The sequence below is a fragment of the Morone saxatilis genome, unplaced genomic scaffold, assembly GCF_004916995.1.
Source record: "Morone saxatilis isolate NCDOM2014 unplaced genomic scaffold, NCSU_SB_2.0 Contig1, whole genome shotgun sequence".
NCBI classification, from domain to species: domain Eukaryota; kingdom Metazoa; phylum Chordata; class Actinopteri; family Moronidae; genus Morone; species Morone saxatilis.
Window position 1 is genome coordinate 20943320 of NW_023339651.1, and position 16448 is coordinate 20959767.

At 38.8% G+C, this 16448-nt stretch overlaps 1 protein-coding gene across 1 annotated transcript in view; it reads right to left on the reverse strand.

Annotated features, from left to right (window-relative positions):
• Positions 1-6887: 6887 nt before the first annotated feature.
• The window catches only part of LOC118325765 (1-phosphatidylinositol 4,5-bisphosphate phosphodiesterase delta-3-A-like), a 26118-nt gene continuing 16557 nt past the window's right edge, over positions 6888-16448 (reverse strand). Inside the window, exons 7-16 of the mRNA XM_035658568.1 lie at positions 15919-16120; positions 14578-14722; positions 14165-14317; positions 12626-12766; positions 12359-12512; positions 11996-12112; positions 11644-11822; positions 11222-11357; positions 10073-10222; positions 6888-9987 (exon numbers count right to left, since the gene is read on the reverse strand). Of these exons, the coding sequence (XP_035514461.1) occupies positions 9851-9987; positions 10073-10222; positions 11222-11357; positions 11644-11822; positions 11996-12112; positions 12359-12512; positions 12626-12766; positions 14165-14317; positions 14578-14722; positions 15919-16120 (1514 nt within the window). The 3' untranslated portion in view covers positions 6888-9850. The remainder of the gene's footprint in view (positions 9988-10072; positions 10223-11221; positions 11358-11643; positions 11823-11995; positions 12113-12358; positions 12513-12625; positions 12767-14164; positions 14318-14577; positions 14723-15918; positions 16121-16448) is intronic.

Sequence of the window (16448 nt, forward strand, 5' to 3'; positions counted from 1 at the left end):
AGTGCTCCTAATGGCATTTGCATGAAAGTCAACCAAACCTAAACAAAAACACAGTAAATGTTCATCTCACTGCCAGTGCTCGCATACAGGAATGCAGGGCTCACACTAACCACTTCAGTGGTGCTCTTTTGTTCATAGGGCTTGTACATGGCCAGAGCCACACAGTCGAGCAGGATCACAAATTTGGATGCAAAATCCAACCACGTGGAGGAAGAGGTTAAGGTCAAAGCATCATATTCATTTATTCATATAATTAATCAACAACAGAGGAAAGAGAATTACATACTGGAAGCACCTACAGTAATGGGACTAATATTGGCTTTAAATCTTCTAAATATTACACATATTTGGTCTCACCAGGTACCAGACAAGGTTACACTTGCAGTAAGAAAGGATATGGACAGCAGGCAATTTTCAACCAGTCACGGGGTCTTCTGGTTTGTTTCATACAGACATTGTTTTGTGCTCTTTGTTCTGGTATAGAGAGGGCCACCTCCTCCACCTGTCCCCCAAAACCAGTCATGACGAATTTTGAGTATAGATACTCTGGAGGAAGCATAAAAAGAAAGAGGTTAGAAAGACGAGAAGAGAGGAAGACAAGCAGGTAAGAGTGAGAGAGGACAGGGAGAGACAATATGGCTACACACTACTAGGCGTATGAGAGGAAATATGTTTAAATTAAATCATTTCATTTATTTATATTATATAACAACAATGCAATATAAAGCACTTCATCATGTGGAAAAGTCCTGCAGTGAATATGTCACTTGATTAAAAGCACATATGTAGGCCATTAAAAGGTATTAGCAAACTGAAAGTATCCAAAATGCAGGAACAATTCCCCTGTGTTACACTATTGTATATTTGCATTATAGTCACTAATGCATTAATGACAAAGTAATGTTTTACAGTTTACTGGTGAAGGTGGAGCTAGTGTTAAAGCTGCAGTAGATAGATTTTATATGTAGAATTTATATGTATTTATCTATTAATCTTATTTTATATATAATGTAGCAGTTGAAAAGTACAGTTTTCCCCATTGAAATGTATCATTAAATTTGTCCCAAGCAGCTACTGTACTGCAGCTTTAAGTGCTACTCCAGCCACATGATTTTGTAAATGAACGTTAGCTCATTGTATGCTAGCCATAATGCTAGGCTCTGCAATGTCGCCTAAAGACGTGAGGTCTCTTTGGGCTAATACACGAGAATATACACGGACTCCAGAGGTAAATTCAAATATTATTTACTCAAATATGTATCCACTTATGAAAGTTTTTTCAGGTTAATTTCACTAATGAGTTAGCTAACTGCAAATGGTGAAATAATTTCAGTTAGCTGGCTAAGTGTTAGCAATTTAAAAGATAACAGTGCATCAGAACTTCGGATAAACATTTGACAGTAAACAAATGACTCCAGTCAGATTCTGCAGTTAACATAGAAAGTGTTTATAAACTGGTCAAAGCCTGTATTGTATTACTTTATTAATCCCACAACGGGGAAATTCCCTTGTCACAGCAGCATTTTATGTGAAATAAATAATATATAATATTATTATATATTATTATAAATTAATACAGATATAAAACAACTATGGTAAAGTGGTAAAGTTATGGTATGGTGGTAATTTGAAAAACAGAAAGTACAACATTGATCAGGTGTTGTAGAGTCTGACAGAGCAGGGCTGAAGACCCGCGGAACTTCTCCTTACACCGTATGAGACGTTCATTGACAGATGAATTAAGAGATCGTTTGTGCAGTTTGGGTTTTAAGTAACGTTATATTCTTCTGTAAAGTTGACTGGTTCCGAAAGAAAACATAATTTTAGTCACATTATAGCTAATGTTGACATTCACGAGTGCAGCCCGGTGTTACAATTAGAAATCTCAGATAACATTTCCACTGCAAAAGTTTCTGCAATAACATAACGTTATATTTTATTTTGATAATGTTAGCTGCTACCAAACATGGCGCGTCCATAGTGTTTAACGTAGTGTTTACATTTGTCGCACATTTACATATTTGCAGGATTAATTGGCTGGCGTTAATAAGCAAACATCAAGCCTCCGCCGGATACTGACGTTAGGTCGGATGTAACTCAGTGACCCCTGGAGCTAACGCTAGGAGCTAACGCTACATGGGAAACACAAACCGGGAAGAGCACTTACCAGAACAAACAGTTGGCAGAGTGTTGTCCACTTGTCTTTAAATGGTTTCAGAAGTCCGTTCAGGTTTGTAACAACTGAGTTAACATTAGCAGGTAGCTATACCGACATGCAAAGCACAAGAGTTGTTTACAAACAATAACATTAAGTGACTTTTAATTTGACAATAAACAGTTCCAGACACATTCTGAAACTGGAAATTAAACAATAGCAACAGCAACACAGTTTTATTTATATTTGTATCAGTTTGTTTTCTCAGGGCAATGCTGATTATACTGTATTGTTTTAATGCAGAAGAGTTTAGTGTTGCCAAAGTAACAGATAACAAGGATCAATTTTAGTAACAAAATACAGTTATAAACCTTTTTAATATAAAGACTTTTATTCCAATGCTTAAGATGTGTATTTAGCATTCAAGGGTTTATTACTGTATACATAATACAGTTCATTAAAAACACTGTAGGCCTTCTACAGCAGTGAACATACCGTTACCATAAATAGTGTAACCCTGGCCTCTGACTCAGGGTAAATGTGCATTTATTTGTGAAAATGCGTCACATATCACATTAGTCACATTGATCTGTTAGTGAATGACTCTAATATAATCAGCTTGTCATTTAACAATTATCCTTTTATTATAAAATAGTAAAATCCAACATTATTTTCCTAATTAGACATCAGTAAGGTGTCACTGGTAGTCATTCCTTCTTGTCTCTGTCTCCAGATGTGTCCTCATGTGCAGCAGCATCAACAGTCTGTCATGGTGTCTGTCCTCACACACACATCCAGCTGGACTGTCACAGCTTCATTGTGCTGTTTCAACAAGGTAACACCGCTGATGTAGGCTCAAATATTACGTCTCATTAAACAGCAGGTAATTAATATTGGCAGTTACTTAAAAGCACAAAACTTAAAATGATCCATTCATAAATGAGGGTTTAAACATTTGAAAATACTTCAAAAATGTTCAACCATAAAAATGCTGAGGGAATTAAATGTTCAACACTAAAATGAGGGGAGGCCTGCACAATTCTCTGCCACAGTGTGCTCCAACTGCGCCACCCACAGACCAAAGAGACCCTGGTGCACTGCTGGATTTTATGACTGAACTCAATGAGCAGGTTAAACCTCACAAAATACTTAAATCACTCACCTTTCCAACCCTTTTTCACATGAAACAATATTAAATACAGATTTATTGTAATAAGACATCACATTTTTGTCAGGGAAGAAGACACTCAGACTGTAGTTTCTGCAATCTGGCTTTGCACTACCTATATATCTGTTTATGATCATACAAAGACAGAGTGCAGTATCTGCATTTTTGGGGTCATAGGTCAAATAATTGGTCATGATTTTTAATTTTTGAAGCCATTTCTCTCTTGTCACTGCGCTTTGTAGAGCACTATAGTAAGGTAATAACAGGAAGGAAGTCAATTTAAAACTAACTTAACCCTTTTTCAACTTAAAAGCATGTAATAACAATCACGATTTCACAAACCATGCAATAAATAAGACAAAACACAACATCAAATATTAGAAACAATACTTCCGCCCTATCACAGTAACAAGTTTTTTTTTTTTTTCTCAACATCAGTTTAACCCAGTAAGTCATTGGTTCCTAATAAAAATGATTAAGGTCAAGATAAGCATTCTTCCCATACTTCTGGAACATATGGTGTGTGGCTCCCCTTGGTGGTCACTGACCCACCCTGCATTAAATCCTCTGGTGATGAATGAGACCTTATAGATTACAGAAAATGTTGCAGGTTCAAGTCCCTGTCCTGTTCCACTGGAGTAAACTGATTCATTCGGTAAGTTAAAAGGTAATGGACTGGAGAGGGTTCATGGTTGGATGGAAAAGAATACAGATAGGCTGGTTGCCCATGTAATAAAAATAAATTTTCAGTCATAAAAAGAAAGTTTTATGGATATTTATCAATTATCTGTAATATTTATGTTATTATTATATATTGATTCATATTTGAGTGATCCCTAAAACACAGTTGTAGAGGTAAATGTAAACACTGACTTAAAGGAGCAGTCCACCCCAAAATCAATTAATACATATTTTAGATTTTTCTTACCTGTAGTGCTGTTTATCCATCAAGACTGTTTAGGTGCTGAATTTTGGAGGTATCGGCTGTAGAGATGTCTGCCTTTTCTCCAATATAATGGAACCAGAAAATATTTATCAAAAACATTTAAAAAACTCAACAGCAATGTCATATCACATTTTGGTCAGTCAGTATAATCAGAACTAGGAAAGGGGTGGTTGTTAGTGGAGCAGTTTTCATCTTGTTTTTCTCTATTGAGACCCATCTCACATCACTGTTCTTTGAATGCAAGCATATCCATTACTGAGAACAATAATAATAATAACATCTGAAATATGAAAGATTTAGCCCATCGTTAGCATATGGGGCCTGAAGTGTGATCAACTTGACATGAATCATTTAAAAAATATATTGATCAAGATAAACTTATTGCTGGAAAAACTAGTTTACTTTCCTCAGTAATAAAATAAGCTCCTCCCTGCCTTTGCATTTAATGCCATATTAAATATAAGTTATAACGGACCTGAACCTGAACACTGCCTGTGCACTGAAGGAGAAGGGTGGAGAAGAGGGAACAAGTCGGAGCCGCTGAAAGCCTGGACACAGTGGCTGTTCGAGGGGCAGGGGTGGAAAAAAAGGGCAACAACTCAGGGTAAGGATTAGCACCCTAGAACACTGGTTCCCAGCCTTTTTCCTCAGGGGCCCATTTTCTATCATTTAGTAACCTGACAACCCCTGACGCAGTGACATATTTTATGGATATTTCATATTATATTAAAAACTGTACAATGACAGGAAGTTTGTGTAAAACTAGTGATGTGGAAACATTTTGAGCAGATTATTATTTAATGTTTAAGGAACTTTTTATACATTTCTCTGTTTGTATTATGTATGTCTTTATAATTTTTAGCAATCATACAGACTTAATATGCTTATTTTCGGGACAAATTCAGTGTTTTTCTGTCCGTGGCGCTGTTTTATTTACTTAATTTACTTTTCTTCACAGAACTGAACCAGATATAGGCCTACTGTGTATATAATTTAAGTTTTCTAGCACACCCTAAAATTGAGAGGGCCTCACTACTCCCCCATGAAGCTTTGGTGATCCCTTAGTGGGGGTTAGCTGAACGTTAGCTATCTCAGCAGTGCTAGGTGAGCTAGCTAACAGCTGTTACAGCTCAGCTGAGGAGGACGCCACTGTCAGTAGATGCATGCTTCCTTCTGTGATTCACTGTTAAAACATCTGGATGTGTGAGCTGGACTGCAGTTACTCAAATAATATCTTCTTCTTCAACTGTTTTCAGAATGTTTTATTGCATTTCTATTCTATCATGGTGTATTACCTGTTTAAATAAATAACATCAGGTTGATTAGTATACAGCTGGTGCAGCATAAAAGCAAATATAATACTTCAGATACAATAAATAAACAACAACAATGTCAACGCTTTCAATTGTACAGTTACAGTTTTTGTCTTCATCGCTACAGTTCAAAAAACACAACTTTGGTCTTCTAACCTTATCTGTAGTTCTTACAGCTCCTGATACACGACACTAAGTGCAGTGTTGTCAGATTAGCTTCAGACTGTTTAGTGTTGGCACTTGCTCCAAAACTTTTTTCACCAATTCTCAGGGGCGTGTCCAGTCTTTTTGGACTGGGGTGGCACAAGGGGGATTTGACTTACGCAGAGGTGGCATGAAGTATATGTCTCAGCCTTCCAGTCATTCCCAATTTCTGGGAGTTATTGGCCAAAACTGTATGGGATTAGCATAAAGTGGGCATGTCTGCAAAGGGAAAACTGATGTGTGGGTACCCATAAACCCATTTTCATCCAGATATCTTGAGGTCAGAGATCAAGGGATCTGTTTGAAAATGGCCTTGCCAGTTTTTCCATCGCCAAAATTTAACCAAACCTTGGCCGTTATTTAGCCTCCGCCCTGACATGCTAGCATGACAGGTCAGTGCCATAGAGCCATAGGATACCAGTATGTTTAATTTTACTACAGAGAGCCAACCTCTGAAAGAGTGTGGAGTTAAGGAGGCAAGGGTAATGGGGTGGCCAATCAGATTTCAGGGCCCCCCCCCTTCTGGACACGCCCCTGCCAATTCTACAAGATCTTTCTAATAATATGTTTTGTCAAACTGACAAAGCAGACAACGCTGTTTGATTAATTGATTAAAAAATCCTTCAAGTCATAAGAGTCTCTGTCAGATTATCGTCATATGACATATTCATATTTGCCATGTGTAAATCAACAAACAACCTTCATCAACAAAAACAACACTGTATAAAAGCTCTTCTTTAAAATTGCTATTGCATAACTTGTATTTCTAATATAAAAACTCTAGTATCTACTTAATAATATAGTTTGCTCTCAAGTCATTTAGTGATAAAAAGAAACAACAATTAGACTGAAATTAAGTGAAGCTAAAATACAGTCACTGTGAATCAAACATTTAACAAAAAAAGTAATCTGTTCAAAGTATGTTTAATATGATGATACACTAGGCTACAATTATAAAAGTACTGGGATGGGATTTAAAGGTCCGGTGTGTAACATTTAGGAGAATCTATTGGCAGAAATGGAATATAATATTCATAGGTATTTTTTTCATTAGTGTATGATCAGCTGAAAATAAGAATCACTGTGTTTTTGTTACCTTAGAATGAGCTGTTTATATCCACAATGGCCATTTTTCTACAGAAGCCCAAATAGTGAATATTCACTCTTGGAAGGGGAGGATGAAGGGAATAAGTTGCAATCTGCAACTACACCACTAGATGCCGCTAAATCTTATACACTGGTCTTTTACCTGCCAATGGGCCCCTAATTCATACAGCACGTCAGACAGGCAGAAACAAGATCGTTCACCATCATGGAGCTCTGCATCTCCTATAAAAATCAGTTATTTTCCATGTGGCTTTTAGTGCTATATAGTGTTGGGGACGTTGCCACATTTGACCCCTGTATCACACTGATACATAGAGCTGTAGTAGGATCCAACTATCCCTACATACAGTTTTAAAAAGATAAGTTTAAGTTTTTGTATCTTGATACACGAGCACTGAAATTCAATCTTTAATACAGTAATCAGGGTAGGGGGTTAGAAAAATGTGATGCATTTCTGTCATGTATTGAGGTAAGCAGGTTTCTAATCAGCTTTCTACTGACAGGGGAAGTAACAGCTGATTGGCTGGACCAAGTCTAACTGCCCAAAAATGTAAGCTACGGTTCCACAATAAGGTATTATTTTCATATTTTTAGGGCGTGTCCTAATATTTCCTCTTCCTGGGTAGATAAGTAACAGAGATCAGAACAGTCATCAGTCCTGCGCTTAATTTTAATTTGAGTGTTATGTATTTGGGACACTTGCCTACTGGGCTGCAAAAGCAGGACAGATATTTATTACTAATACTATTAACAGGTAGCAAAGACCAATACCAAGGAAAAGGCTGAGCTAAGAATCTCCAACAGTCCCTGAATCGATAGTTCAGGAAATGTATATAATGGAACAATTGACTTTTTCCTTGAGATATGCCACTTACAAATGTGAAAAATACTGGAAAACTGGAGATCATATCTTATTTTACTTTATATCTGTTTGGAGTACTTTGTTATATTTCTTTTTGGAATAAAACCAACAGAATTGACTTTTAGTTATAAATGAATGTCTGTTAGTATTTTGTTTTTGTCAAAAAAGAATAAAAATAAAGTTAAGAGTAAGGTCAGGGTAGGGGTGAAATCTGATCACTGACCTGCTGCATGTACACACTGATTTACAGTCACATGTGGACCTGTTCTACCACTACCTGTGTAACCTGGTTGCATGTGGACACGGAGTATGATGTGCTCAAAAGCGTCAGAAAAAGTGATCCTTGATATTAGAAGATTAGAATTTTTTATCAAATATGTTTTTATGCCTCTATCAGATTTATGCCTCCTGTTCGTACAGTGTAACAAAAAGTTTAGAAAACTCATAATTTCAAAGCAACTCTCTTCCTTAAATGTTTCAGCTTTAAGTCAAATGCAAACTCACACATATATATATTTAATTTTCAAGCACCCAAAAAGTGCAAAGTTGTAGATAAGTTTCATTTTGACATAAAACAGAAACATTTAGTGAAGACAGCTGCCTTTAGAATTTGTTTTTACAGTGTACTGGCTGTGACCTGATCTTTCCTAATATGACCTCACCGAAAGAAAGCTAGCTAATGCTAACAACAATATAAGTCAGACAAATCTAATGGGTATCTTTCAGAGGGTTCCCCCCGACACTTCCTTGATCAGCTGCGGCAGATAGGGGGACAGCATCAGCATCATCAGGCTACAAAAGCTGATCTCAGCCATGTGAAGTGTTTACCTTACAGTCACCAAGACAGACGATAACTTTCAAGAGTTGAAAAACTGGACTTGTAGCCTTTTATAAACCACTGGCTAAAGTATTTATAGCTGTTCTGAACCTATCTGTGTTATGTAACTCAAAAATAGAAGAGACAATTTCTATTGCGTTTTTCCCCAAATGATGGTGATGATGGTGAAAAAATCCCACGTTGTTCTGCCTCTGACTGGCATACCCTGATATTTTCACCCCTAACCTCAACCAACCAACAAATGCTAGAAAAAGAAAAATTTGCACGGGGGGAGGCAGTTTCAGATGCCGTTCTGATGATCCAACAAGCACTTAGTTTGAAGTAGACCATAGCCTCCAGACTCCTAAAGCCACATAGCTGAACTTTAAAATGCATTTTTTCACTGTGATTATGTCCCTTGTCACTTACAGTAAGTCACATTAGGAAGAGATCACTTCACAGCCAGTATGGACGTCAATAATGACTACAGCGACCAATGGTTCTTTTAATGGACATATCAAATCAGCCCATTCTTTATAGTTAATGTCTCCTTCACATGCTATTTATAAAGTTAATGAAGAGTTTCTACCCTACCCAAGTAATGTTTGAAGCACATACCAGCAGGCATTTCTAGACTATTTAGTTCAAATAAATTTAAAAATAAGTTACTGTAGTTTAAAAAAGGCCTTCCTGTGGAAGGCTTGAGACTCAAATGTGGAGACAAACTCTAGCACCAAACTTTGGTCATGGTCTCGTACATTGATATATGTAGACTTCTGCAGGCTGGTTCGATGGGTTGTCACTAAGTCCTGCTCTGAGAATCAACCCTCCGTTAAATGAGGGATTAAATAGACAGTTCTGGTTTCAAATATGCACCAGTCACTGTAACTGGAAGATTTGGTTTTTGAGGGAATGATGTTAGTGCAGTTAAACCTACCAACCACAGCCAAAATTGACATTTGGTTTGATGGTAATTACCTCCCTGATTGTATCTTCAGTTTTTTGTTTACACTCTTGGGAAGATCACAAAACTGATCATACTGTACGCATCTCAGAACAGTGTTTTCTTTCTTCTTCATACGTTTAAAATACTGGTCAGTTTTACTGTTTGCATGTCTGTAACAACACAGTTCTCTTCCATAAAATGTGGACAGAGTGGGGATATAGCTGCAAGGTCGACAATGATATAACCTTTAAGTTAATGAATTAGGTCTTCTATTGCAGGCAGATATGTCCTGGGGATCTTCCAATGATGGCTTCCATGCTTCAGAGATGGGATTAGGGTTTCTTGGCTGAAGACTTGGCCGGTGATTTCGAGGGACTGCTCTGACACGGAGTGACCTTGATGTGGATGAAGAGTGAGGAAGGCGAAAGGCTGGAGCCATCCACTTTAAGCAGCCAAACATGGCGATAACCTGCAGAGATAAAGGAAGAAGGTCAGGAGGGCAAATCTTTGGTACAGTCCCTGTAATAGCCAAACTCTACTGTCCCAACACATACCTGTACGGAGACTTGTGAAAGGCAGAGTGTACTGTCCCAGGAAGTCATTGCTTGAGGTATAGTCATGGTCCTCCACCATGAAACGAACCAGAGCCAGGTCAGGGACATGGACGGTAAAGTTAAAGGTACAGTCCCACCGCGGGTTGAAGCCTGAACCAGGGAAAGAACACTTACTGACAAACTTATTCACACCAATTTGTTCAGTTTAACTTGTCTGCAGTAAGTAGTTCCTAGCCCTTTTTGTCTGATGTACAGTATTACTGATATAAAGTGGATATTGTTACAATGATCAGGTCAGTTAACGCTCCTATTAGTACCACCTGAAGCTCCAGAAGGTTAGGGTTGATTCTTTTCAAACTTTTGGCCACAATAATTGTGTAGTGAAAATCTGATTTTGTGTCAGCCTTAGTTTCAACCATATATCTATTCCTTTTACCTATTTCAACTGTTAATCAATTACTTTTAGCTGTTTCAACCATTGATCCATTACTTGTAGTCAACTGTCAAGGCTGTTTGGACTGCTAGTGGTGCCATGGGTAATATGTACTGTAAACACAGAGAAGTGGCTTTTAGTCATTATGCAGCACAGTGTTGAAACCAACCTCCGGATGGTTGTAGAAGAGCTGCAACCATTGGAGTTTTTAAATCCAGACTGAAAAGCAAGGACTTTTACCTAAATGTTTCCAAAAACCAAAAGTCTTATTATAATTCTGCTATTATTATTTTCATTTATTTATTTTTATTCTTTGGTGTTATCTTTTATCTTACTTTTACGTTTTATCTTTGAACTGTGTGGCTTTTGACTACACTGTACAGCCCCCGGATTCAATATGCTGATATATTTTTTTAAAACATCATTCATTTTATTTTAAATTAGTCAAACTACTCCCTAGTATTGCCACACACCCCCTGGCAACTGCAGAATTACCCCCTGGGATACAAATGCTTGGGAACCACTATTTATACTATTGATACTTTAAAGATGCCATGGTAATTGTAGTTTTTTCGTTTACAATTCCACTTATTTTTTTCTGGAGCTTTCAACCACATCTAAAGGTGTTCATTAGCTAAGTGACTTTCTAATAAGCTGTGTAGAATTTCATAAATGCCATTTAAAAGTGTATTTTTTTCGGTATGCTAGGTATTTACCATTGTTGTCGACATGATGAGTTTTCTTCTTATTGTTGTCTATGGGAACACCATGTATCTCTACCCACACCTGAGGGTCCACAATGGAGCTGGGCTTGTCCCATTCTGGTTTAGGAAGCTGCTGAGCTGAAATAACCTGGAATAACAGAGCTTCATTTGATTAGAGTATCATTATAGTATGTAGCAAGAACAGCTTATTAGAGTGAGTCTGACACTCCCATACAGTGTGTGTAATGCCATCCATCCATCCTTTTGGGGTATAAATTTACAACTGCCTAGAACCATTGGAGTAACATCCAGTCACCAATATGTTCCTGTACTTCTGTTTAACAAACTGACAGTGGGGAAAATACCTTTGGATCCTGCAGTTTTACATATTCCGCTACTTGCTATTCATTTAGGCTAGGTTACCACCTTCTTACCCGAACAGTGAGTAGGACAGGACTATGGCCAGGTCCTCCACCAACATTCTCTGGGTTGAAGGTGGTGTCTGGCCGGCACATGAACGGAGGCTTCAGGATGTACCCACACTGACCATTCTGCAGAAACCTGCCATGGTTTAGGTCCATCTGCTCACCAGGTGTCTGGAAATTCAAAGCAACTGGAGAAAACACAAGTGTGTAAGTGGCATACATTTCTGTCTACCACAATGTTCTTTTGATACTACCATTGGGGGGATGGGTGGCACACAATTAGACCAAGGAGAGGAAGCCAAGAACTTGATTAGTCTGTCTGCTTCTCTTGTGAACAGAATAACATAAAATAAGCTCTCACCAATCTGACAGCCGCCGTTCCACATCTCCTGAGGGTTGTAGTTGGAGGACTGGAGGCGCTGGCCTGAGGGGTAGATCCTGCTGAGCTGGTGGCTGTTGTGGCGAACAAAATACATCCCTGGAGGAGATGGACAAGAAAAGCCCAATTAGTCAAATGGTACACTGTGAAAGACTCATTTTGCTTTTGTTTTTGTGCTGCCTGAATAAGGTAGAATTAATATGTCTATATGCACCTAAATCTTTATTTGAATCTTTAGGATTTTCACTATTCCATTTCCACTTTTTTTCAATTGAGGGCAGCATGAAAACTATTTCCCTTTACTTTCATAGAGTAAGTTTAGTCACTCACATACACACATCTTACCTGAGTCCTTGATGTATCTGAGTGCGTCGCTCTCGGAGAAAGAGGACATGTCAGTTGCTGGGTTTTTGGCTGCTTGTTCGAAGCTTTTGAAGGGAACACTTTGGGTGTACACAACCAGCTCCGACAGCTCTGGACTCAGCTTAGACACACCTGGCTGAGACGACACAGAATGAAACCAATCACATTATTTACCAGCCTAACTGCTAAATTACTGTTCACTGTCAGTTTATCCTCATTGCTATTTTCAAAATGTAGTATTGTACCCACCTTCTTTTCCTCTTTCTTTCTCCTGGGTTTGCCTTCGGCGCAGCTGGCCTCCTCGTCTGAGGAGCTGAGGTCTGAAGAGCTGGATGAGCACTCCACCACACGCTCCTTCTTCCCTTTGACCAGGATTTTAAACTTGAGCTCCTGCACACACAACAAACACAGTACACGCACTACACATTAACAACTTGTTTGAAAATTATACTACTAGTTAACTATTTTATCACCACAAGAGCTACTACTGCAGCGTTAGCCACCAAGACGACTACTTCATGATCTATATTACTACTGTAATACTGTGAAAATGAAATGGTATATGATATTACCATGTGTCATGTATAGTCTCACAATAAAAAACACTCGTAAATATCTTCACGAGTAAATTGTGAAAGCTGTCTAGCTTGCTAATGTACAGTCTTATACTGTTTTGCTGATTTATTTTAAAAAAGGGGGAAGCCCACACCTTTCCAGTCATTCCAAAATCCTAAGACTGTCACCATGGCTGAATGAATGATGGTCCCTTTCTGTCCTATCTGTCACATTATATTTATTTGACACCTGTAATTGGCAAATGTAAAAATATTATTTATTATTACAGATAAAACAATTCAACAATATAAAAAGTACTTCAAATTAGCTCCACCACACACAGCTATATTTGACATTATGGCAACTTTTCTATCATTGAATCAACTGATGACCCCTAACTGAGTGACATATTTTATGGATATTAGCTCTTTGTTTTTTTTTTGTCTTTGCTTTTGTCCACAGGGGCTGCCAGAATCAACACAAAATGTTCCTTTTGCTTTAAGTAAAACATCTGAATAGTTTATCCACCACTGTCTACTGCTACTGCTACTTCTATCATCACTGATAATAATACAATAATGTACAACAATGGTTAGACAGGAATAAAACGGTATATGGGAATAAAATCCTCAAAGCAAACAATATAAAGTCATGTATAATTAAAGGCACAGACAGAAGTCAACATTAATATGAAAGGGCCTCAAGGGAGTGTGATTACTGGGGCACAGATCATACGTGCGCATCAGCCCTCACACACGTTATGATCGTGTGCAAATGTAGAATAAGTGGGGCACAGAAGAGCAGATGGCCCCAGATTTCCAGCCTAACCCAAACAGTCTGCTCTCTGCTTCACACATAATCATAACAATGTAACAGTTGACATCAAGACAGAGAAACCGTACAAATGCCACACATACACAAACAGAAATCCACAGGAAACTCCTGCAATCCAGTTGGAGAGAATTTTTTAAAAAGTGTCAGAGTGAAATCCTCGACATTGGCTATTTTTAACCACGTCCACATTCTGTTAAAGTAGCAAGCACATACATATCTATCAGGACAAATCATTTAATCACGTCAGGTTTTTAATCTCTCAGGCAACATTGTGTAAGAAAATTGAATGTGGCTTTACACAGGCTTAATCTATGCCACCAATTACCATTAGTCTGAATAGATATAGTAGTTCTTATGGGGACTGGACTTTGATCGGGTTTTGGAACAGTGTCTCCTTACCTCTGGAGAGGGCAGCTTGTGAGGATCCAGATCACTGACGGACTTGGTGAGCAGCTTGTCTCCCAGGATGGATCGTAGGTGTCGAGCCATTACTGTCTGCTGCTCCACGGAGCAGTGGTTCTCCAGGGACAGGATCAGAGGGTACGGAGATGCCTGAGAGAGATGGTGCAAAGTCAGTGAGAGCAGGATAGAGAAGAAAGTATGGAAATTATCTTTTAAACTGTGAGCAAAATTGTTATTGTACATACAACTCTTCAACAACACAATATCACTTTTGTCCACATAAATTAGCATAAATGTATTAAATTAGAACGTAGTGTTTGATATTTATCTGTAACATATATCTGCATGAATGTGACCAAGACAAAATACTGTATGCAGCTCGCATGTAAAATGATTCTGATTATACTCACTTTAAAAGCATATTCATTGATGGTCTCAATGACTTCGACAAAGGGCACTTTGGAGGTGAGTGTGTGTCCATGGTATATGATTGGCTCTCCTTTATCTCCATCCCAACAGTCCAGCTCCACACAGCGGCAGCTATGATTCAAGGCTCTAAGAGAATAATCATCATTAGGAATTTCTAAAACTTGCAATTTAGGAGCTTGTGACTAATCTGTGTTCTTGTCGATGTCCATGTCTAAAGTCTGGGGGCCTGAACTCACACCCTCTAGCCTCACAGCAACCAAAGCTAACGGTTAATGGTGTATTTGGTTGGTCCTCCTCAACTTGTCAAGATGAGAACAGAAGGTTCCACATTGGTGTAAGATTTGGTATTTAGCAGTGACTAACTTGCTTCATCCTACCCATACCTGCATGGAGGAGAAACTATGGTGGCCCGCTCACAAAAAAAGGCCCTATCTAGAGCCAGTGTTTGGTTTGTCAATTCTGGGCTACTGTAGAACTGTAGGACCCAACTCTCAATGTGTACAAGGACTGGATGGCTCCTAGCATTGGCCCTGGCTACTACCTATTCCAGCAGCATGCCCTACTGAATACACCAAGGAAGACCCATAGAATAGTAGACTGAATGAGCACTTCCATTAACTCTCTGATATTCCTGCAAGGGTGTTTAATGACTGGAACGGAATCTGGACTGCTCTTCTTGTGGTTCAAGCAGAATCTCCTCCTTTCCAGCACCCTAGCATGAGCTTACCCACCCACACCACTATGACTGAAGCATAGGTCTCAGCCACATGCACTGTTCCCAAGCTCTACAAAGGATTAAAGTGGCATGTCACCTAAGGTAGCCCAACAATACTCAGCGCCTCCAGTATCTCAGGGAAAACCTCATTCATCCATAGATAGTTAGTTCCATAGCCAGGGAAATGGGTAACATGGATGCAACCCTGCCTCTTCCACAGAGGGGTATGTCAGGTTTAGGAGTTCCTCAAAGTGTTCTTCAAGAGTTTCTGGAATTTTTCCCAGAAGCTGGTGTCCATGATATAGACAACAGCCTAGGACCTGCCTCTTTCCCGTGCTGTCAGACAGTTTCCCAGTACCTTGTTGAGCCCAACTGAAAGACTTCCTCCACGGCCTTTCCAACTCCCCCCCACACCCAAGTTTTTGATTAGCAAACTCCTGGAAGCTACATCTCTTCGGCCCCAATATACCTCTAATACATAATGATGTAACTGACTTTACCTAGCCTAGCAAGCTACATATTAAAATGCTGTATGTTCACACATTCATTCACTAAATGTTACAAAGTGCATACGTACAGGTATGTGTATGGTCCTGTTCGTTCTTACCGGATATATGGCTCTGTGCTGCTGTCCCCGGTCAGCTGGTCCTTAGTGAGGTAGGTATTGTGAGAGGAGGAGATGAAGTAGTGTGCCAGTGGGTGTTTCATGTCTTGGTAAACCCTAGCATGCTCTGGGTTAAATACACAGTTCTCCTTAGAGAGCATGTACATGGTAAAACCATTTGGGGTCATGAACTGGTTCCTCTGGGCTGTACTGGGCAAAAGGCACAAACACAAGTCAGTAAAGGAGGGAAATTATTATACAGTGAGACAACAGGTGTTTGTAGTCAGTGCAGGTTGTAAAATACAACAAATTGTTTCACAATTTTGACCACGTTCTGTATGTTTTTTGGACCATATAGAAATACAGTAGGCAGCAGCAGGTTCCTCACTAGATTTTTGCAGTGATATATTTTTGTGTATTCAAATGTCTGTACACATGTAAGAAATCTGGGCATCATTTTTTATTCTACTTTAAGGCCTAGACTATCGGGGGATTTCCCATGATGCAATGAGCTCCTCTCTTCCTCTCTTTCT